Genomic DNA, 22,974 nt, shown 5'->3' with positions numbered 1-22,974 from the left:
TGCAGGTGTAAAGTTAAAATAAACGCTTTAAGAGATTTGGTACAATAGTTCAACACTACTTTCACATAGTTATTTCTTAGGTTTCCTTCAAATTTTAGTTGTGGGAAAGAATCCTCGGATTCATAGCGTGTCGAGAGTTGACTATCCGTAAAATTCCGCAAGATCGGTCAAGCAAAGTTAGAATAAGTTAACTGCAATATTGTTTTAAATTTACATTTAGAAACTGTAGAATATTTCATAGCATAAGTAGGTTCTTTCACATTGATAAAATTTTGCGTAAAATCATTCTTTAGAAATTGATAGCACAGATGCTATGAAAAAGTATATCGAGATATATATTTTTAATTAGTTTTCTACTGTTATTGTACACGCTCTTACATCGAGGTTTCCGTAGTGTAGTGGTTATCACGTGTGCTTCACACGCACAAGGTCCCCGGTTCGATCCCGGGCGGAAACAATTATTTTTTTCAATTTATTTTAACTTATAAATCGTATCAATAGAAAAATATTTATTTTATTCTAACACTGTTGAATCACTGTTTTAACTGTTATTCTTTAATGTATCTCTTACACGTAACAGTATTAATAGTTGTATATTTCTTCACTTTATTTTAATCTATGAAACTTTCAGTAGATATAATATAAAATTTGTCTATTATCTATTATGCATTATAATAGATTTTATGAAAGACATTGAATTATATATAATGAGACAAATATACCAGTAATTCATTGAACAAGATGTCATGTACATTACGAGAACTCATCATCAAGTGTCAGGATGGCCGAGCGGTCTAAGGCGCCAGACTCAAGGTTCATTCCTTCTCAGATTTTCGAGAGAGTTTTCTGGGGCTTCTGGTCCTCAGTGAGGGCGTGGGTTCGAATCCCACTTCTGACAAATCTTTTTGTAATTTGTTAAAAATATTATTATGTATAAATCTTTTTTTTTTATAAGTTAATTCTTCACTCAAATTCTTCTATAAATCATGTGTAGATTGAACCGATGTCCCGAGTTCGATTCCCAGTTTGAAGTATTTTTTTTACTTTACAAAATGATGAAAATATTGCATCAACTACTTATAGAGATTGTAAAAATTTATTAATGCAATTAATTAATTTTGAATATCATTTTATTAAACCTTAATAACTATTTTTCACGATGCAACCCAATAATATACTTTTTATTTTGTATTATTTCCTATTATATTATCGTGTGCCTTGTGAATACTGCGTTAAATAAAGTAGTGTGGAGTAATTATTCGTAAATTATGAGAATTGATTAATCATTAGAAGACCATATATTCGAGAGATTACAAAAGTAACTCCAAGAATCCGGTATGGTCTAGTGGCTAGGATACCTGGCTCTCACCCAGGAGGCTCGGGTTCGATTCCCGGTACCGGAATTACTTTTTTTATTTTATTTTTCGTTTCATAAATGAAATGACATGATTATTAAATCGAAAGGAAACTTAGATAAAAGGATAGAAAATTAATTTATACTTACATTTCATTGGATACATGTACCAGAATTATTATTTACTACACTAACTTGTAAGAAATTTATATAAGAGCAATTCCATTTTGGAAGTTCTGGAATAAGTGTTTATCTTGTTTAAACAATGACACCCATTGCTACTTGACTCCAAGTCGCCAACCATTGTTTGTTGCTCGCCCATGAAGATGCACGATTTGAGTCAAGGCTCTATTCATCTCTTTAGTTACAAATTTGTCAATTAAACGTCCTCCGAAAGCGATAAAATTTTGTAAGTTGTATACCGTCAATTTTATTCAAACTGTTATCGAAAGTATTTTACCAAATTGAGAGCAACAAATCGAACGATCGATCGCGTTGGTATCGCGAATTCGAAATGTTTCGAAAATAGAAACAGCGGTCGTGCCATGAATCACTCGAGCATTGCATTTGCTATAGGTCGCTGGAACAGGTATTCGTCTCTGCTACCGGAGGACTGTTTCAATTGCAATTCAAAACAACCGTTTCGATACATGCTCTTTCTTTACACCGTGTCTATTCTTTGCACGTATGTCGTGTCTTCGTTCGTCCATCGGTGTGCAATTACCGCCATTTTTATCGACATTCGCGGAAGTGACCAAGGGACCGAACACGTGCAACATGGCCGAGTCTATAATTCCGAAAAACGATCGTGCAATCGCGTCCGTTTATCCGCAATTTTCTCGATAAGCACGTGGAAGATTGAGTGGAAATAATCCCTTGATAACGTGGCAGGTTTACGTTAAACTACACACTATGACACAAGTTGCACCCACGCGACACCCTCGACGTCTTCGTGCCTCGGCTGGAGGTCTTTCTCGTCCTGACTTTTGACGAGACACGTTACCAATGGCTCCGGTGTTATGTCACGCGTACATAAAACCGATTCGAAGATTGCTCGATATTGAAACTACTTACTTGAAGTGAGAATAACACGTCGATGTACTCGCAATCGGTGCAACGCGATTTAGAAACAATAGCGAGAGAATAATAGAAAAAGAAAAACCTTTTCTCTCCTTTTTTTTGTTTCCAGGTATTGCGGTCTGTGGCAAATCGATCCGAGTAACTCATTGTTTCTACAATGTGCGTACTTCGTTTGCAAAGTATCGATGCTCTCGACGATGTACATCTTCACCGTCACCATCTTCGCGGATATTTGTTCGAACATAGACAACATGTCGGTCGCCACCGACGACGGTTGCATTTTGGCGGGAATCCTCGTTGTGATCTACAAAGCTATGAATTATCAAATCCGCCGAGAGAAAATCACAAGATTCATCGAGGACGTGTTGAAGTGCGCCAACGAGCTCAGCGAGTTCTCCGGTGAGTGGCCATAAGGCGATTCGATATCACTTTAAGGAATACTGTATAAAATCCTCGGAAATATTATTTTCAATACTCGAATTTACAACGACTCACGTATAAAGTAAGTTCGAACGGTGCACGAATGACACGAATTGTCGAGCAAGCTTGAAAATCTATGAACATTGCTCACGGAACATCGAGTTTTCCAAGAAGAGGGTGCGAGAAGAAATTCTTATTCTTGTTTTTTCACGATTATCGCAAACGTAGGTTTCCTAAGAGCGATCGAATGTTCTTCGGGAACAAATCTTTGTTTGTCCTTGTTTATCTAAGTTTCCAAGGTCACCTTTAACTGTTCTACGCACAACTCTTTCTCGTTAGCCATCAACTAGCAGATGTCGAGACAAAGTCAACAAGCTGAGACACAAAATATGTTATATTGCGAAAACCTTGATGAGGTGTATAAGGTTGAAGAGTTGTAAAAACAAGACGTGTAACGTGACGTTACGTAACGAGAGGAATCCGAAGGTCTGGTTTAACTGTATCCGAAGAGTAGTCAAACGAGACTTTTGCGTCGAATGCGACTTGGCAAATTGCACCTACCGAGTTGATTAATTCGTGTCCATCGGATCATTTTTCCACGACGCGTACAGTCAACCGTTTTCACGGTATCCTATCGCGAGTCACTCGACGAGGGACTCATTCAGGGTTACTCGGCAGCTTTCACGCTATAACTTGCTCGTTGGATCGTATCGTACGAACGCCTCCTAACGTATTGCGTTGCTTTCAGACGTTGAACGCGTCAGAGACATTATCAACACGAATCACAAGTATAACAAAATGCTCTTCTACGGGTTCAGCGCGTTGGGATGTTTCCTGGCGATCGCTCTGTTACTTTTCTCGCCAATGGAGAACGGTTTACCAATCAGAGCGAAGTATCCTTTCGACACGATGAGATCCCATTGGCGCGGGATCGCTATCGCGGTGGAAACGGTCGCTGTTACCGGGGGTTTGGTGGCCATTGTCGGGATTGACAGTGTGATGATGACAGTGTGCAATTTGATCATTATGCAATTCGACGTTCTGAACGTGAGTTTCGAGAACTGCAGCGGACGAATGGTGAGCGATATGAAATAGTTGGATTTTTGCCTCTACTTTGATCCTTCACTGCTCGCGTGATCATTTTACACGTTGTGGGGCTTACGGGCAACGATAGTAGACCATTTTAATTTTATAGCGTGGTCTACTATAGTAGACTATTTGAATTTTATAGCATGGTCTACTATAGTAGACTATTTTAATTTTATAGCGTGGTCTACTATAGTAGACTACTTTAATTTTATAGCATCGATTACAATAGTAGACTATTTTAATTTTATATTATGGACGACAATGGTAGACTAATTTAATTTTAGAGTAATTCCAAAAGAAATGGTCCACCTTTTTAGAAACCCCTCAAAATCGAATTTTCCAAAAATATTCTAAACATCGCGCTGATGTTTCGGTTATATCGTAGTATTCCACACCTAAGTGTTAAAGATACCTTCTCTTAGTTTTATAAGTGTACCTTCGTTCCTGATCGCTTCGAAAAGATCTTGGACAATTTCGTAATTTTTAACGTTTCAAACTGGTCTCTTAAACAATAACGCCTGTTCCTAACATTATCCGATACAGCCATGAATTTTTGCTTCAGCAAACCGACACAGTCCACAACGAACCTAATCGCAACAACCTCGAGTACACCAAAAGGAAAACCAGGAACGATTTCTTGTATCGATACAAGACGTGCCTTCGTTTCCATCAACGATTAGTGATCATGACCAACGATTACAACAAGATCTACAGCTCGAGTATGTTCGTTCAGATGCTTTCGAGTACCTCGATTATTTGTCTGACCGGTTTCCAAGCTGTCGTGGTAAGACATGATGGTCAAGTATAGCTGGCCAGTTCGTGATCGATTTGCATCGTTCGGAACAGGTTGGAGGCCAGAGCTCGGACGTCATAAAGTTCGGGGTATACCTAAGTGCCGCCATATCTCAGCTCTTGTACATCTGCTGGGTAGGGAACGAGCTGAGTTACTCGGTGAGGGTCAATCGGGGGGTCACAGATTAATTAGGTTGCATTAAGCAATGAATCGACGATTGGGTTTTCTGGAAAACAGGGAATTCTTAATAATAAATCACCGCTTAGTGTTCCATGCTGGACAGAAGTCAGTGGCTCTCAGATTGGCAACACGAGTGTCTCATCGACATCGTGATGCTGTTCACGTTATCCATCATATTCACCAGGCAGTCGATAAAACTTAGAGCTGGAGCGTTTTATATACTGTCTCTGGACACGTTCATAGCGGTAAGTATTTCCACATCTTTCATTTTTTCCCCTCTTTCTCTCATTTATGTACGTATCACTCATTCATATGTAAACTCTTCCTACTCCACTTCATCGATGATAATTGTTGCAGATTATAAAGAGATCTTACTCGGTGTTCACGTTGCTGAACAATATGCAATTGGAGAACCCCTGATTACGCGACTACGTTTCTGTGCAGCTTCTGGGAGCATGTTTTCCAATAGAGTACGGACCAGCACGAGACATTTACCGTGCTTCCATTTTAAAAAGCGTGTTTCACGATGAGAATCTTACTTTCGCGCCTGTTCTCCCGGAACGATGTTTTACACGAACGTTGCAGATCAAACGAGATCCAAAACGATCGATAGACGAACACCCTACGCAATACTGTGTAAATTATTAGGACGATTGTAGCAAATATATTTTAATTCAAATTTTAGTGCATCGTTCCTCGGGGCGAATTCTTTCCTTGGAGAATTTTCAAGTATTTTTTTAAACGAAACAATCGATGTACGTAAAACTTCGCAGACGTATCTATACACGATTCAAGTAGCTGAATGAATCTTTGCACACTCACGTATACAATCTTGTAGCAAACATACCTAAGGGCACAAAGTCCCAGAAGGTACTCTCTTGTCGCATCGAGGTCTACTCGTTGTCCAAAGTACAAAGATGAAAGAAACGATTAAATTACAAGCTATGTTCCTTGGAATCTCGAACACGAAGAAACTATCCATAATGTTTGAAACAGTAGTATTTAAAATTTTCAATATTCACGTATAAATTCGACCAAGTTTTTTTCTTCGATACAACAAAATATCATGGACGAAAATTTCCGAGATTTCTCTAACGAAATAAAAATAAGTATATTGCAATTTCACGACCATATATGTTTAAAGATTGATATCGTCTTGGCAGGGGTGGATACAGAGGAGTTATTGCACTCAGGACTTGTTTGCACAATAGGAACGGTACTGGTCTAGGTGTAGGAAGGTTGGCAAGTGTTTGTACGTCGAAGGGAGTTGCTGAGATTTTCGCACGCTTAACCTTTTCGTAGCTGTGGGCGTTGATAACCGCTCAGTCGGATTTCCGTGCTTGTCGCGCGCCAAGTCGTGCGAATGTCGACACCGCGAAGGGGTTGATTTACGTTGGGACAGGACCGGTTGAATATTTCACGTGCGATTCGACGAGAAATAATTGGCCCACGCCTCCGTGACCGCAACCAGGAATAGAAATAATATTTTCGAAAGATTCGTACTCGTTAACCCGGCCGTGGCAACCTGTTCCATCGTCGTGCTTACGGTAAGCCCCCCCTAGCTCGAGGCCTTGCAAATTATGGTCGTGAATACTCTCGTCAGCGGCATTAGACGTTTACCAATTCGTTCTGTGTGTGTGCACGCCGCTGCGCGACTAATAATAATCGAGAGTCTGTAATTGTCGTTTTATTAAACGGAATTGCAGTGTCTGTTGCAGCGACAGCTGGATCGATCGATCGGTGATACAAGAAGCTCAATGGTACCTGTACCTGGATCGTGTTCAGAGGAGACACATATTGCTGAGCAATTTGGAAGACGAGGTTAACGACAGTAAGAGTTTTCTTTTCTTTCTGATATTCCTTTTTTTTCCAGAGTCATCGAGGTTACCTTATTATTGTTGTCGCGCATTTTCGGTGAGTTCCCATGTGACGTTGACATTATGGAGGAACGAATGATAAGCGCACACGTATGTATTCTTGAACGTTGACTTGAAGTCCTGTGGCAGGAATGTGGGAACAGTGGAAGGGATGCGGAACGACAAAACTTATTGAGCAATTATACTATATATTGCTCTATACTAATTATACTACTGTACACTATTATACTAAATATTGAGATAGAGATGTAATTGAAATTTGTTTTACTACTATGGCAGAGTGCGTGGCTAAGGTTTAGAGTGCTGTTTAGGTGGGGATGGGCGGTCCGACCCCTCTTTGCCCCTCTGTCGTCTCAAGAGGCATCAAGTCAGTGGAAGATGATACGCCTGAAGATTGTCAACTCACGCGGTCGGGACGTCGGTGATGTAGTATAATTCCGAGCGTATATTGCTCAATTGTAACCAATTTAAACCTCGGTCCCTGGAACCGGATCTAGGTAAGATCTTTTCTTCTTAAACTCGTCTTTATCCTTCATCGCACCCCGGAGAACATTCTTTTTCGAGCTGAGAATAACGTCGATATTCGCGAATTTTTTCCGACGGTCTGGAAAGTTCGATACAAATGTTTCTTACACGTGCTGAAAGCACATACTTTGAACAACATCTCTGCAAATTTTCGTAACAAAATCTATCCGCGTATAGAAAATATAAAAATGTCAGTACCACGCTATCTAAATTTCCTACTCGCTTTACAACGTGGGTATCTTTGGCCCTGATGTTCAGAAATGAATAATATTGAAACTTTTAAAAAGTAGACGAGTATTCCAATTACTGTGCACGATTATTTTTAAATATTCGCTTGTTTAGCAATGATAAGTTTTTCGAGGAAAAGATTCCGAGAACGGTCTTCGAGGTTCGAAAGGTATTGGCGAGAAAAGGAAAACTGTTACGCGCAATTGATCGCGATGTGGAACTTTAGGACGATTCGAGAGAAAGGAATAGAGCGATGTTCTCTTTTCGATATTATTTTACAAGTAAGTCCAAGAAGGGGTCAAGGTCTTCTCTTTGTGTCCCGACCCGTGAATAAAAATTAGTTTTGGGTCACGCCACTGGAAAGTCTTTCTTCGTTACGTGCGCATCGAATGAAAAGGCTTCCCTCGCACTTACCGTTACTCGATTAATCAGCAGCTTTCATATAAAGCCGCGTTCGGTCGCTGATCAAGTCGACCGACTTGAAGGATGTTAAACGAACGATTAGTAAACAGAAATCATTCCACGGTCACCGGGTTCAAGTGTCCAGTTACGTCACGAAGCACCGTGACGATTCCAGGTACCGAGAGCTCGTTCGATCGGGTAAATCGGTTAATTAAACGAGACCGCGCGCAAATTAACCACCGATCGTTCGCGCTGTTAATTTACGATTAGGCGTAAACGTTGCACCGCCGTCATCGATTAACCTACGTGGAGCCACGTCGTTAATGTCCCGCGTAAATAATCGAACAGTGACGAACGAACCACGAACGAACGCAATTAAAAAGCGTACGCCATTAATTTACTACCTGTTGCTTGTCACTCGGCCGCCACGATTCCTTGAAATACGGGAGCATTCGCGTCGCATCGAGTACTATGTCTCCCCGGTTCGTCCTTTCACGTTCAATCTATACTTTCATCCGAGGGATGCGACGATGGTTATCTCGCCCCTGATTTATGGCTCTGAGACTCTTTCGTACAGAATTCAACTCTAGCCGAGTACATTCTTGGTCGCTATCGACGATAGGGGAATACTTTGAACCGAATTCGTGTCGAACTGCTCGATAAAATACACTTCGAGACTTCTTGCTCCGAGAGTGACCCAGACCTAACCCAGACCTGATCAGAGATACCTGGATAGGAAAATATTCTGCATTATTCGATCGGTTGTCTTTTCTTTTAGAGTCGCACAGTTCTTCTAAGGACAAGATACTTTCAAAGATCTCGATTAAAGGGACACCCTGTACAATATTAATCTCGAATCATCTTTGATACCTTACCCCTTAGGCACACTTAACCCGAGCTACGTGTTAAGATTACGATTCCGTGGTACTCGCCCAAGGGTGAGTGAAGTACACCTAGATTCGACAGTTGTTCTTCAACCTTCTGACGTCTCATCATCTGCTCGATCGGGCTGCTAGTTAACCATGTTCCTCCGGATTGTCCCAAGGCTTGATCCACGTAGCCAGGAAGTTAACTTCCGATCAAAGAACACCCTATGTTGTATTAATCTTCAATCCCCCTTTGGTGGTTGACTTATCGCTGCTTGTTAACTCGGTATAAGAGATTCCTTCGTCGACCATCGCCCAAGGAAGAGCCGTAGCAAGATTCAACAATCTCTCTTCAACTTATCGACTTGTCCAATTACCTGCCATTTAATCTCCTCGTTCTCGAGCAACTATTTCATCCCTCGTCGCGTAAATCGTCCATCCCGAGGCAAATCCAAATCCACGTCCATGGAATAAACCGAGCAACTCGAACACGGACCAGTCATTCATAATTATCCAGCTTGTTGCACGCCGAGGGGGGCAATTCCATTCTAGGTGCAGAGAAAGGGAACGAAAGACGTTGTCTTTCAACCGACACTTGCTTCCTAGACAGATGGTCGTTGTACCAGATGTTGCCTAACTGTAGGCCTCCTTTAAGCACCAGTTCTGCCCGCTGGTATCGTCCGTCACCTCGGAGACGGAGGCTTCTTCTTTGCGGTACGTTTCTTCCAATCCTCGAGAGGAGAGGCGCTAATCATCCGCGCGCGCGCGCGTCGCCCGCGACGATTTCTTGCCATTATCGCGCGACTGTGTTCCATCAGCCACTGTTACGCGGTTTCTTTCCCCGTTTGTAGCGCGCGCACGTCGGATACAGGTCGTCGTTAAAAGTGACGTCGGGAAATTTACGAACGCGAGCGTGTAAAACCCCTTTCGGTCGAGTATCGTTAAAACGACGAGTCGTAAATTCGCCCGACACCGTGCCGCGACGAATTAATAATAAATTATCTCGATAGAGCCGCGTCGAAAATTAAATCACGCAAATTGATACCAGTGTGTACCGGTACTTGGTGAATGACGGGGATAGTCGGTTGGATGAATCTTGCGTCGTTTGGAATAATTCCTCGACAGAATTCGTTATTCGGTGCGATGGAAAAAGAAAATTAATGGTGTAGCGACGCGGTGATTCGTTACGATACTTTGGAGAACTGTCGGTGCGGTGCCTCGCTTAATGTTCGAAAATCGGGTATAGGAATCTCTGGCTTCTCGTGCTTATTCGTTTTCCTCGTCAAGGACTCGTAGCTCGAGATCGTTCCTAGAATGATTCGGTTTCAAGCATCGTTGTAGATTTTGCGTCCTTGAAACTGACAACGCTCGAGACGAAGCAACAGAGAGCGGGGATGACTCTTGGTCGCGAATCCGAGCAATTTTATCAATATCCGAGGTACTGTTGCATTTACACAGCCTCGAGCGTGTACGAGAGTGCCTTTACCGTTATCCACCGTGAACAATGATTTCTTGTCATAGACAAAACGTGGAAAGGTCAAGCTGAAAGCGTCCCGGCGAGCACAGAAAGTACCCAGGAAGCTCATCGAACGCAAAGAGCGAAGTGTACCTGCCGCGTGTGTTCGCGGGACGATCCTCGGACTTGTGAGCGCGTACCTCATCCGACCGGGGTATAAATTTGTCGAGTTTTTCGTACACCGTCGGGACTCTAACCAGCGGTGCCCCCGAAAAAACGATCTCGTCGCGTCGCGTGACCCCCCCGTGGGGGTCAAACGCATCCTTCTCCGTCTACGCCACTGATTACCGTCGCGAACAGCCGAAACCGGAAAAACTGGAGTGGCGATTCGTTATCGGAAATCTCGTTTGCGCGAACTCTGCTCCTCGTTTGTCAAAGTCTGCCTCGCGGTTGAATTCACGGCGCGTTCGTGGCGCGTGTTAGCGGCCAAAAATTTTCGTCCCCGTGGGGAGGGGCCTGTGATCCTTCCGGTCCGGTGAATTCTACGGTGATCGATTCACAGCGGTTCCCGAGTTCGCGTCTCATCCCCACCATTCGCCACACCGCGCTCGGGTCACTCCCCCCGGGGATCTTTTTCTAATCGTCGAGCTATACATCCAGGAAGGTATCTAAATTTTCACTTTCGTTCGTTTTACGTTAGATACACGAGTGTTCACTTTCGTTCGTTTTACATTAGATATAGGAGTGTTCACTTTCGTTCGTTTTACATTAGATACACAATGATCATTTTTACGAGAATTATACAAACAGTGAAACATCGAAATGGTTAATTTCCTTTGCTTTTCCTTTTTGTAGCGACACTCTGCCCCTATTTGGTCACTGTGTATCGTGCTCCCGAGATAAAAATAAACGATATGAAAAATGGAATCGAAACTTGGAATATTTTATTATTCGATAACGGTCAGTTCGAAGATTTTGAAGTTCGAATCGATCGCGATCGAATTCACAGCAACATCGTGACGCGATCGGTGCTACGACACGATTCGGGAGTCGGTGTCGCGGAGAGGGGGAAGGAAGGGTGATCGAATCTTTCGAGGCAAGATAAAAATTTAACGGGTTATGGAGAGAGACGAGCGAGCAAAGGAGATTAATTGGACCGGTGTAATGAGTTTTTAGGGCATTGGAACCGCTCCGGAGCGCTGTCCCGTCTTCGAAATCTTATTGCAAGAATTAATAAATCTGGTCCGGCGCGGTGGGTGTTCCAAGAGGGGTGCAGAGGGGGGAACGGAGAGTTCAACAAGATTGGTCACTCGCGTTTCGACGGAAACCTCGACGATGATAAACGACGGTGACGTTCACCGCTTGATAAACCGCCGAACCACCGAATAAAATGGACGGTGCACGCGACTCGGGAGTCGAATGTATCGCGCGAAAGTAAAAAAAAAATAAGAGCTCGTCGCAACCCCCGGAGAGACGAGGTGCACGATGAAAATACGAATGATTATCATATTTAATTTCTCGTCGAAAGCTTTCATTGACACATTATTTCGTCGCACGCAACGCTCGCACTGTGCACAGAACTGTGAGAAAGTTGAAAAATGTAACAGGTGACTGGATGATTTTCGCATAATATTGTATCCTGGTTTCACGAGGAACGAACGATCGAGAAGTAAGAAAAAAAAAGAAAAAAAGAAACGGAGCAAAGGTATCCGGGAAGTCGTTACTCGTCGTAAAACGCCCTGATTACGACGATGATTTATAACTTTCTCGCGTTTAAAATAGAAGGTACTGTTAAGGGTTAAACGAATTTGTTCCGGGAGGAATGCGGTCCTATTGGTTAGAATTTTGGTCCCGCCTACGTGACACGTGATTGAGCGAGGCTTTAGAATGAGCACCATCTAGCGGCCAGTGTTGGATTTACGTTAGTTCGTCGTTTTGCTATAAGTTCGAATCAGGTTTGTACAATTTTGCTATCTACTTGTTTCAAAATTCTACGATTAACTACTAGTTTCAACTAGTTGCAACAATTTGACCTTGGCACGTACCTCAGGTTCTTATTGTACCATCACCGATTTATGGTATATTGTTTTTTTATGATCCAAGTCATTGTAATAGATACACTGAATGCTTCTCTATTTTCTCGGTCTCGTATCGTAGAATTACAAACACGAGTTCCGTATAATTTTTGATCCAAATGTTTACACACTCGAGAGGAAGTCTTGGAGGTTAAGTGTGCCAATTTGAACTTTCCTGTACAATCTCCTTCGAGTGTTGTACAATTTATCGACTCGTATCACCTGCTCCTCTCCCTTCGCTACCTTTTGCAATTATTTGGCACACACCAAAGAAGGGGTCCTCTTGACAAATAAATTAGTAAACATTGAATATTCCAGAGCTAGTCGTCCAGCAATTATCACCTAGTGTACAATAATTATTTGCTACGCAACCAAGAGTCCTCTCGTTAAATAAGTTAATAAGCATTGAATATTCCAGAGCTACTCGTCCAGCGATTATCAACTACCTACTGTACAATAATTATTTGCTACCCACCCAAGGATCCTCTCGTCAGATAAATGAATAAACATTGAATATTCCAGAGCTACTCGTCCAAGCAATTATCGACTACCTATTGTAATTATTTGCCACTTACCTAAGAAGAGGTCCTCCTGTCAAATAAATGAATAAACATTGAATATTCCAGAGCTACTCGTCCAAGCGATTATCGACTACCTATTGTAATTATTTGCCACTTACCTAAGAAGAGGTCCTCCTGTCAAATAAATGAATAAACATTGAATATTCCAGAGCTACTCGTCCAAGCGATTATCGACTACCTATTGTAATTATTTGCCACTTACCTAAGAAGAGGTTCTCTTGTCAAATAAATGAATAAACATTGAATATTCCAGAGCTACTCGTCCAAGCGATTATCGATGTCGCGTTGGAATAGCGTTCGACGAGATTGCCCCTATAATTGCATTCCGGGTGGGCCGGTGAACATTCGCGGCACCAGTATCCGGATTACACGAATAAAAACGGCATCTTCGACTGCGACGCGGGCCGTCTGGCCCAATCTGAAGGTGTAATCTGGCCGAGAATGCCCTAAAAGTTGCACCCGTCGCGTAAAGTGCGCGAAAAAGATGATCGAGGTAAATACAGTCGGGCTGTTTGCGGTACTCGCGAGTAACGCGAACTTGGGCCCAATTAGTTCGAGAGCTTACTGGCCCGATTCGCGAAAGGGATTAACGCGAATAACCTTCGCGAGAGCTGTCCACCGGCCGTAATCAAGCGTGCGTTAAATTTGAGAATTTGTTACCGACGACAGAACCTAATTATGTTAGTCGATCCGATCTCCGCGATCGTAATTTTAGTTTCGCGTGGCACTCCCGCGAAAATAAAACTTCTCTTGGTTTTTTTTCTTTCATTTGTTTCCCGTTCGTTTGAGAATTTCTTACCGACCACGGGACCTAATTACGTTAGTCGATCCGATCTTTTATTTATAAAAAAATAAATAACGCAAATAAATTAACTTTTCCCGTTTTATTCCGCGTTCGTACACCGTTCTGTGACGGCACAGGTTAGATAAATATTTCCGGAATTTTCGGGGATCCCGCGACCGTGCGAATAAATTATTTCGTATACGGCAGTCGCTCGATATTACGGTTAAAACGTCCTCGTTATCGCCCGGGACGTTTCTTGCTCCCGGTGTTGTTCTTTTTTCTTTCTTTCTTCTTCTTACAGCGTCGACTCTATCTTATCCGTGGATAACGTATAAATAATCGTCGCTTAAATAATCGCGGGACGTTGTAAATTTCGAGCGGCCGAAATACGCGCGCGGGGAAGACGACTCCGCCGACGATGTAACCGGCTATTAAAAATTTATCATCGGCGATACTTTATCGGATTCTTCATTGGCCCCTACGAAATTATAGTAGTTACTCACGCACGTCGAGGGTTTTATGCGATACGCGTTCGTCGCGCGAGTAGCCTCTTGTTAAAATGTCACGTTCGTCGTCGAGCGCATAAAATCGCCAATTAACAGGCCGCGTTTACCTTCTCCCGCGCATTCGTCCCGAATCTTGTCTATTTTTCTCTTTTGTCCGCTTTTCCTGTCGCGATCGTGAGCCTTGATTTATACGCCGATCGTTCGACTTTGGCGCCTCCGTTCGTTCGTATTGTACACCGGGTGACTCGTGAAAATCGATACCTCGGATCACTTGGAAGTTATTCCATCGAAAGGTGTTTGAAACGAAAGTCGTACGGGGGAAAAATAATTGATTGGGATAAAAATGTACTTCAACGAACGCGTGGAGGGTATACGAAGATCAAGTTTTTCTTAACGAACTCGCTCTTTGGGAACTCCATAGAGGGTATTTTAAGGTTAAGTTTCTTTTCGATACCTTCTTCGTGAATACCTAGAGAATATTAGGTCAAATTTTGTTCAACAGAGAGTTCTCCAAAGAAGAAATTGAAACTAACCAAAAAGTAAAACGGTCTTTGAAATTTTGGGAACTCCACAGAGGGTATTTCAAGGTCAAGTTTTCTTTTCGATTCCTTCTTCGTGAATACCTAGAGAATATTAGGTCAAATTCTGTTCAACAGAAGGTTCTCCAAAGAAAAACTTCCAACAAAAAGTAAACCAGCCTTTGAAATTTTTCGTTCGTTTATCCACTACCCGAAAATCCGTACGTTAAATTACAGTGCTCTCCTTTTCAGCCTCGTCGGTCAAAGACGTTTCGATCGACCATAATCTCTCTCGCGAATGTTTCTAATCGCGTCCCGCTCTATACGCAGCCGAGTGAATGCACTTTTGCGTAATTGCAAGGCCCTTGTCGCCATTGGATAATTTTTCGTCGAAGAAAAGAAACAAATCACATTCGTCCGCTTCGTAAACCGTTTGTATCCGCTTCGATCATCTCGTTAGATTTTCATCGACGAAGAATTTTCTTCCCGGACGCTCGAAACGTTCATTACGCTTTCTTCGCTGCTTGAACGCGCGTCGATCGTCGCGTTTTACCATCGCTGTAAAATGAACGTTCTCTCGCGAGAGAATGAATCGCTCGAACCATCGCCGTCTCGATATAAAACGCTTAATAAAGTTTCGTTGTTTCGTTGGTCGCGGCGCGTAACTCCCAAGTGGCCGGTCGACGCGCTTCGCGGAATTCGAGGCGGAATGTAAAACAACGTTCCGCGTAGTTTGGCCGCGGCTCGATCTCGATTACGATAACCGCTGATAATCCGCGAGCTAGAAACTGGGCCCGGTTGCTTGCTCGAGCGGGCACGTGGTCGGCCGTGAACGTCGGTACGTTGATCGTGAAAAGCGTCACGACGCTCCGCTCCCAACCGCGCGAGAGTTGGCCCCGTTTTCAAGCCTCTATCTGACTCGTATCGTCGCATCGACTACAAGCCAGCGTCCACGTAAACGACCAAGCGACTCGTTCGTCGTACAGAACTCGAAACACCATATACGTTTCACGTGTGTTACGAATTAGAGTAAGGGAGATCCTATCTAGCCGGATATCACCGGCGATTATCTCACTGGCTGCTCAGAATTCGACGTGAATTATGAAACGTATTTTTCTCCGGTTAATCGGTGCGAGCTGGGAAAATTTATTTCAGCGAGACGAGATTTAGAGCACCGAGAGAATTTAGTTTGAACCTTACAACCCTTGGGTGTTTTATTAAGAGTGGAGGTTACTTCTCGCGAAGGAGTATACATGGAGAGAATTAGTTTGGATCTTCTGACATTTGTATCTTTTCTTGAAGGGAGTGGAGATGATGTTTAGTAATAAAATTTTGTTCGTTGGAGTCACGATACGGAGTTACTTTTATAAAAGATTTTACGTAGAATGTGTACTCGAGTTGTAGAGTGTTTCACAAAGAGTCAAAGATCTTTGGAGCTGCCATCTGGGATCTGTCGAAAGTAAATATAAAATTTTTGACAAATCGTGACAATTCATGCGATTCAGAACCGAGTAAAAACTCCTCAAATTTCTTAGGAAAGTTTGCTTTGAATTCGATGCACTTTTCGCGCGCTTTTTAAACATTGATGTCGATCGTGCGACCCAACATCGTGTGGATGTCTCTCTTTGGGAGTACGATGAGTCAAAAGTGCGTGTCGATAATCAACAACAATTATCGCAGTTACTGACGACACACGTAATAAAATTTAAAAAATAGCTTCTTTCCCAAATGATCTCATCGAACACACTTCGTGACGAACGATTTCAGACGTCTCGTCTTTTTTCTGTATTATTTAACTTAAAAAAAATCTAAAGTTCTCGTCGAAATACTCTTCAATTCCCGAAGAAATTATTTTCATTCGTCAAGAGTGGTCCCTGGGAAGGTTCAAGTAGAATTTGAGATTAACACCGTGACAAAAACGATTTTGAAGAAATGGCGGCTGCTTGGTTTCGTATCGAAGCGGTATTGTTCGCTCGAGGGCGTTGTTAATGGATGTTCGCTTGGACCAATTGCAAAAACATCGTTGAACGTTCACGAGCAACCGTACGAAATGATTCACAGGGCGTGTAAGGTAGTTTTATTTGCTTCGTAGAAGGAGGATCGCGGCCGTGGACAAGATGCATCCGTTAGACCACGCGCGAAGAAACGGAAGTAAAAATACGAGAACAGTAGCGTCGCGGCCGCTGGTACTGGATAGGTACGTACGCAACGAAACTTATTAATGATCGAAAACCGTACGAGGGATCCGGTAACGGATATCTGATCGATGAAACACCGTTCCGCGAGCCTGGTGTCGCGTGTTCAACGATTTGTGACAAGTGCCAACGTGGATTTTTATACAAAGTGGGCGTATCGTGTATCGAACTGCTCGTTGTTATTTGTCAATGACAGAATCGAGAAACGGAGGTATTCGAGTATCGGTGTGGGTTCGAGGTGTAATACAGTGGCGATTAGGGGCGTACCAAAAGTATTCGCCAGTGGAAACGATCTATCGAGAAGTTCTTAACCCATTTCTGTCGAGAAGTGAAATTACCGATGCATCGAGTTATCATTATTCTTGGGTATAGAACGATTCTCAGGAGACGGTTTATTTATAAATTATTCGCAACGATGATATATAATACTCGAAACTGTCCATGACATCGATCTACGAGCGATAGTTTATTTAGAGATTTGCACGGCTAATATAAATGTCTCGAACCAGATACAACGTGGATATTGGATTGGCGATCGGTTATAAAATTTGTCAAATACTTTCTTGAGTGAAGTATCGCGCTCGTGAATGCACACGGGTCAAATGGATTAAATTCGCGGTAGAATTGTACGTTGAAATTGATCATTTCCTAGATACTCGGCTCGTAAGACCGTTTCGAACCAACGGATGCCATTTGTAAATACGTACACGAGGTATATGGTCTGTGACGAGATCCGCTACGTTAGTTCTTCGGCAAGTGCAATTGCGAGCATTTGCAAAAATTGCATCCTACGCTTTCGACCTATTTTTTCACGAATTGTCCATTTCCCGTGTCGTACCACATTCCTTCCGTTTAAGTACCTTCTCACGACTGTGTTAATCACTTTCACCGAGGTTCCCCTTCTAATCCAAAAAGCCTCCAAATGAGTTCCACGAACCTCGAACAACCGTGACATTGCACCTACGCAAAAACTGAACCCTCGATTCTCTATTCAAACTTATCTTTACTACAATTCCTCCAATTCGATATAATTTATTATATTTTCATCGCATCTATTGTTTCAAATACCTACAGTGTAAGAATCATTCGAACACCCTGTCGTGAAATCATTCAAGGAACTACAAAAATTCTACACTTTCGACATATGTTTTTTCTCCTATCGTAACACTAATAATTTTACCCGTATGATCCATCTATTCTTGTTTTCTTTAACTTAGATTTTTTCTTTAGATCTTCCAAAAGATACCTACGACCCCTTGGGGTCATAATTCGTGTATTTGGAATGGAATCGTTTAAATTACATTCACCAAGTGGAAAGTTACAAAAGTTTCTCTCCTGATCCAAAACCCTTCTACGCGACTCTCAAGCCATAACGTTGCTACCCAAATAAAACGTCTTCTAAAAAACACCTACGACCCTTTAGGGCCATAATCTATCAATTTTTAATGGAATCGTTTAAATTACATTCACCAAATGGAAAGATACAAAAGTTTCTCTCCTGATCCAATACCCTTCTACACAACTTTCAAGTTATAACATTGCTACTCAAACAAAACGTCTTCTAAAAAACACCTACGACCCTTTAGGGCCATAATCCATGTATTATAAATCGTTTAAATTATATTCACCAAGTGGAAAGTTACAAAAGTTTCTCTCCTGATCCAATACCCTTCTACACGATTCTCAAGTCATAACATTGCTACCCAAATAAAACGTCTTCTAAAAAACACCTACGACCCTTTAGGGCCATAATCCATGTATTATAAATCGTTTAAATTATATTCACCAAGTGGAAAGTTACAAAAGTTTCTCTCCTGATCCAATACCCTTCTACACGACTCTCAAGCCATAACATTGCTACCCAAATAAAACGTCTTCTAAGAAACACCTACGACCCTTTAGGGCCATAATCCATGTATTATAAATCGTTTAAATTATATTCACCAAGTGGAAAGTTACAAAAGTTTCTCTCCTGATCCAATACCCTTCTACGCGACTCTCGAGCCGTAACGTCACCACCAAAACAAAACAAACTTCGAGCCTCTGTTCAGGATCCCCTTGAAATCGCTCCATTTGAAAACAATCCAAGCCCACGATCCCGTATTCGTTTCGTCCTCTGCACGAGTAACCGTATCGTCATTCGCGTTTCGATCACCGTCACGGGGACAACCGTGATCCATGTATCGTTACCGCGAGGAACGTTCCGCGCGCGGAACCAACGCGGTGAAAAATCAAAGACCGAAAAGGTCCTCTTCCGCGGACGTGGTCGCGAATGGACAATACCCACCGCGGTCGTAAAGACGTATACCGTTTCGAGGGATGACGAAAGACAGAAAGGTAGACGGACGAGGTAGACGAGAGGATGATGGAAACGGTTACGAGGAGCGGAGGTATTGTGTTGCTCGTGAGCAAACGTCTCCAACGTCTACAAAGGAGAACTCGAGAAAAAGAGAAAGAGAAAGAGAGACGTTTCGCTACTGTCGCGATCGTCGAGATAGCCGAAAGACGAAGCGAGAGATCCCTCAAGGTACGGAAGAGGAATCAGTTGCGTGCAATTTAATCGCGACTCGAATTCGAAGGAACGAACAGAACACCGTTGAATTTATCGATACTTTTCTCACCCTCGTGGACCACATCGAGATACGATTGTAAATCGACCGTGTCGACGTACGGATTGCGAATCTACCGTATTGACGTTTCGAGGTTCGTAGATCTCTCAAGGCCTCCAAGGTCTCGTCTAGAAGATTGGCTCCGGTTCTCCGTTGGCGGCGAGACTCTCGCGTTCGTCACTGGTTTGGCGCCATCTAGCAACGCGAGCGATCGAAAGAGAAAGAAGTTCTCCGGGGGATCACCAGCGCAGGATCTGAAGAGGGACGAGGAGGAATCACGAGGGAAAGACCGGTGCCGGAGGAAAGGAGACGGAGGAAGCTCGTCGTAGCTCCGCTTGCGCTCTCGGGCACAAACTACCCGACCACCAACCAGCACGGATCCCGAAACCCTACCATTCCGTTGTGCCTTTATCCGTTTCGCGATTAACGTGTTCGTCTACACGCGCCCCTTCTTGGTACCAGTCGCGATAACAGAGACGAATCGGGTCGTACGTCGCGTGTAAGAAACCCTCGCGACACGATCGAGGATCAACGATCGACGATCGATCGATCGATCGATCAGCGCGCACACGAAATCCTCGTTTACTTGTAGATTTATGCGCGATCATGAGCAACGATCAGCTGACCCTCGGTTCGAAGCTCCGCGGGAACGGTGCAGGTCTCGCGCAGATCGTTCGGGACGTTTGGTAGCGACGATTCGAGCAACGATTTTTTTTTTATTAACATAGTTCGATAGAGGCGTTGTCAAGTTCGACATGGTGAGCTCCGTGCCACTCGAGCTTTCGTGAGATTCGCGTGGGAGGAACAAGGCCTCGATGAACATCGTTTGGAGAAAGACGGAGAGGGTGAATTGAACAAGGTCGGTTTCAATTTTCGGGGGTGAACAAAGTGGTGAATATTGTGCACCGGGAATCGGGGGAACCAGCTGAGAAACGAGATGAAGAGGGACCAACGTGACCTCTCCTTGCACCGCTGACCAGACACCACGTGCTGCGAGGATCATCGATCCTCGGTCCGCATAGATCGTCGAATCCGGTTGAAATTTAACAGGTGAGTCGATTTCGATTTAATACGGAAATTAATTAGCGAAGAAAGAATTGGGAGTATTTTAATACGTTGCACAGATCGATTATTTATACGTTACGTACTTCCTACACGAATGACACGTATATTTGTTTGAAAAGTGGTTCATCGTTCGCGTAACGAATATTTATTAATTTTTATTACTCGAAGAAGTTAATGTTCCTCGTTCGGAAGGAAATTTATCTCGTCATTTACGAATACAAAGTCGTTACACGTATTTGTTATTTATTGCGAGGAGAAACTTTCTTTTTTATTTAATTTTCTTCGCGTAATAAATACGTAGCTTTAATGAGCAATTTTGTTTGAAAATAGAATTTCGTTACGCGTGATTTTACACGTTACAAAAAGAACTCGATGTGTTGTAAATTAGCTCGTAAATATACAAATTTACCAGCAGTTTACGTGGTCGTTGATAAAATTACACAATTTGTCGAGACGGGTCGAAGAATTCTATTCGAATTAAATACAGTGGATCGGGAATGCAACGAATGTCTACGGAGCTGTAATAATGTAAGATAATCTTTCGTAAAAATTAAACGATCTTACCTAAATTAGAAAACCGCTACTAATTAAAGTAACGAAGATTAATAGGATAGACGTGAAACAGGAAAAAAGACAGAAACGGAAAGAAAGATCTTACCGAGGCAATTGGACACAGTTACGAAACACGAAATCAGGAAGAGAAATAGGTGATTAAATATGTACCTGGAGAGTCTATAATTACTTCTACGTACGTACCTACGGATTAATCGGTGTTCCAACATTTAGATATCGATGCAACGCTACACACTGTTGCAAAGATCGAATTACGACGTGATTTCCATTAAAATCTCTCTATTGGTTTGTTCGTAAAGTAATTTCGTTTTCCAAAACGGAGAATATATAATTCAGTAAAATGTTTATAGGCTTTAAAAAAATCGTGTTTCATTTTCACCAAAAAAAAAGAAACGAAATGACTTTCTCTACAACCTAATAGAAGTAATTTCCAACGGTGGGATAATCGGAACAAAGTTTGACGAATTTTCTACTCGATGTACAAATCTCGCGAAACTTTGAAAGTTTCGAAAAATGTTGCTTCGAGTTCGATTCCAGTCATCTCGACGTCTTCCTGCGTCAAACACCTGCGCGATGGTAATTGAACGAAGTCCGTTAAAGTCTCACTACCTCAGAACGCCGGTACTTCTGCCAATTAACTTTTAACAGCATCCGTGCTACCAAAAATCAACCGGGCTATTATTCTTCCCTAATTAACTGGGCAGACATTAATCATCGTTCGCGGAACCGTCCGATCGTTTGCAACGAAATTGGGATTGGCTCCGATTCGTACCTACAACAACTATAGCAATCGTTCGTCGAACTTTGGCGTAGATCGAGCGACAGAAGATTTCAATCGTACTTTCCACATGACTAATAAGACTTTCTACGACAGATTTCCAGAACACGCGCTTCGAATGTTACAGTTTGCAATATTTCTCTCCCTTTGGAAACGTTTGATTTCCGTATCATGGTCATATGTAAATCCAATTCTAGTTTATGGGTAACGAATAACTTTCTAATGAAATAATTAAGGATTAGTAGGATAGCTTTTTTGAAAATATAGTATCTTGAATTATCGTATCGAACCGATGTGACTGGACTCGTTTCATTTCCTCGATAATTTCTACGATAATCTATATATTGGGTTGTTCGGAAAATTATTTCGTTTTTTTAAAACACGATCTTTTTAGATTGTGTAAATGTTTATACAGTCTAAAAAATTGTGTTTCATTTTTACCAAAAAAACGAAATCACTTTCCGAACAACCCAATAGTTTCGTAATGGATCTACAAGTGGACCTAATTTTTTCTCCGGACCGATGTGACTGGGGAAACCATAGAGTCGCGAATCTTTTTTTTTATTCGAATTACATAATAGTTACGCGCTTTCTGAAAAAGTTCGAGAAACATCGACGTAGAGATTGAAAGAATTGTCTTTTAACACTCTATAAAATAATAGATAAACACAGAATAATTTAAATCCCCCCTCCCTCCCGAACAAGATAAAAAGAAGACCAATCGTACATTTTTCTCCATTCTAACCTTCTCTACTCGAATAACAAATTCCTTTGGAGCCCCAAATGTCGAACTTTCGCACAAACCCTCCACAAAAAGTTTCCCCGTCTATAAATAAATAATAAAAAAACAAAGAAATAACTTTTCCTCGAAATTTGTGCCGGTAATTGACGTTCGATCGACGAGATTAGAATAGGCACCGAAAACGTAGATCGTTGCTACGAAAGCAATCGCGAAATTCTTGTTAATTTTTGCCGAGTTTCGTAGATCCGATCGGCGCGGTAGCGGATCGGTGATTCGCG

At 42.4% G+C, this 22,974-nt stretch overlaps 2 protein-coding genes and 3 non-coding genes across 5 annotated transcripts in view; all 5 read left to right on the top strand.

The window, feature by feature from the left end:
- The window catches only part of Sha (shavenoid), a 128,157-nt gene that overhangs the window by 3,767 nt on the left and 101,416 nt on the right, over positions 1-22,974 (top strand). The window contains exons 2-4 of the mRNA XM_076316020.1: positions 2,544-2,833; positions 3,603-3,928; positions 4,515-4,727. Of these exons, the coding sequence (XP_076172135.1) occupies positions 2,620-2,833; positions 3,603-3,928; positions 4,515-4,727 (753 nt within the window). The 5' untranslated portion in view covers positions 2,544-2,619. The remainder of the gene's footprint in view (positions 1-2,543; positions 2,834-3,602; positions 3,929-4,514; positions 4,728-22,974) is intronic.
- On the top strand, positions 385-457 carry Trnav-cac (transfer RNA valine (anticodon CAC)). The gene has a single exon. It is a non-coding gene; the product is annotated as a tRNA-Val (tRNA).
- Trnal-caa (transfer RNA leucine (anticodon CAA)) lies at positions 776-898 on the top strand. Its single transcript has 2 exons — positions 776-813; positions 854-898. It is a non-coding gene; the product is annotated as a tRNA-Leu (tRNA).
- Trnae-cuc (transfer RNA glutamic acid (anticodon CUC)) lies at positions 1,332-1,403 on the top strand. The gene has a single exon. It is a non-coding gene; the product is annotated as a tRNA-Glu (tRNA).
- Positions 4,648-5,551, top strand: LOC143149035 (uncharacterized). The gene is made up of 4 exons (XM_076316021.1): positions 4,648-4,662; positions 4,790-4,894; positions 5,003-5,161; positions 5,274-5,551. The coding sequence occupies exons 3-4, from the start codon at positions 5,009-5,011 to the stop codon at positions 5,334-5,336; spliced, it is 216 nt and encodes a 71-aa protein (XP_076172136.1). The 5' UTR covers positions 4,648-4,662; positions 4,790-4,894; positions 5,003-5,008; the 3' UTR covers positions 5,337-5,551.

This window comes from Ptiloglossa arizonensis, chromosome 7, assembly GCF_051014685.1.
Source record: "Ptiloglossa arizonensis isolate GNS036 chromosome 7, iyPtiAriz1_principal, whole genome shotgun sequence".
Classification (NCBI taxonomy): domain Eukaryota; kingdom Metazoa; phylum Arthropoda; class Insecta; order Hymenoptera; family Colletidae; genus Ptiloglossa; species Ptiloglossa arizonensis.
The sequence above is the reverse complement of the archived record's forward strand: the minus strand, read 5'-3'. Positions and strand labels throughout refer to the sequence as shown.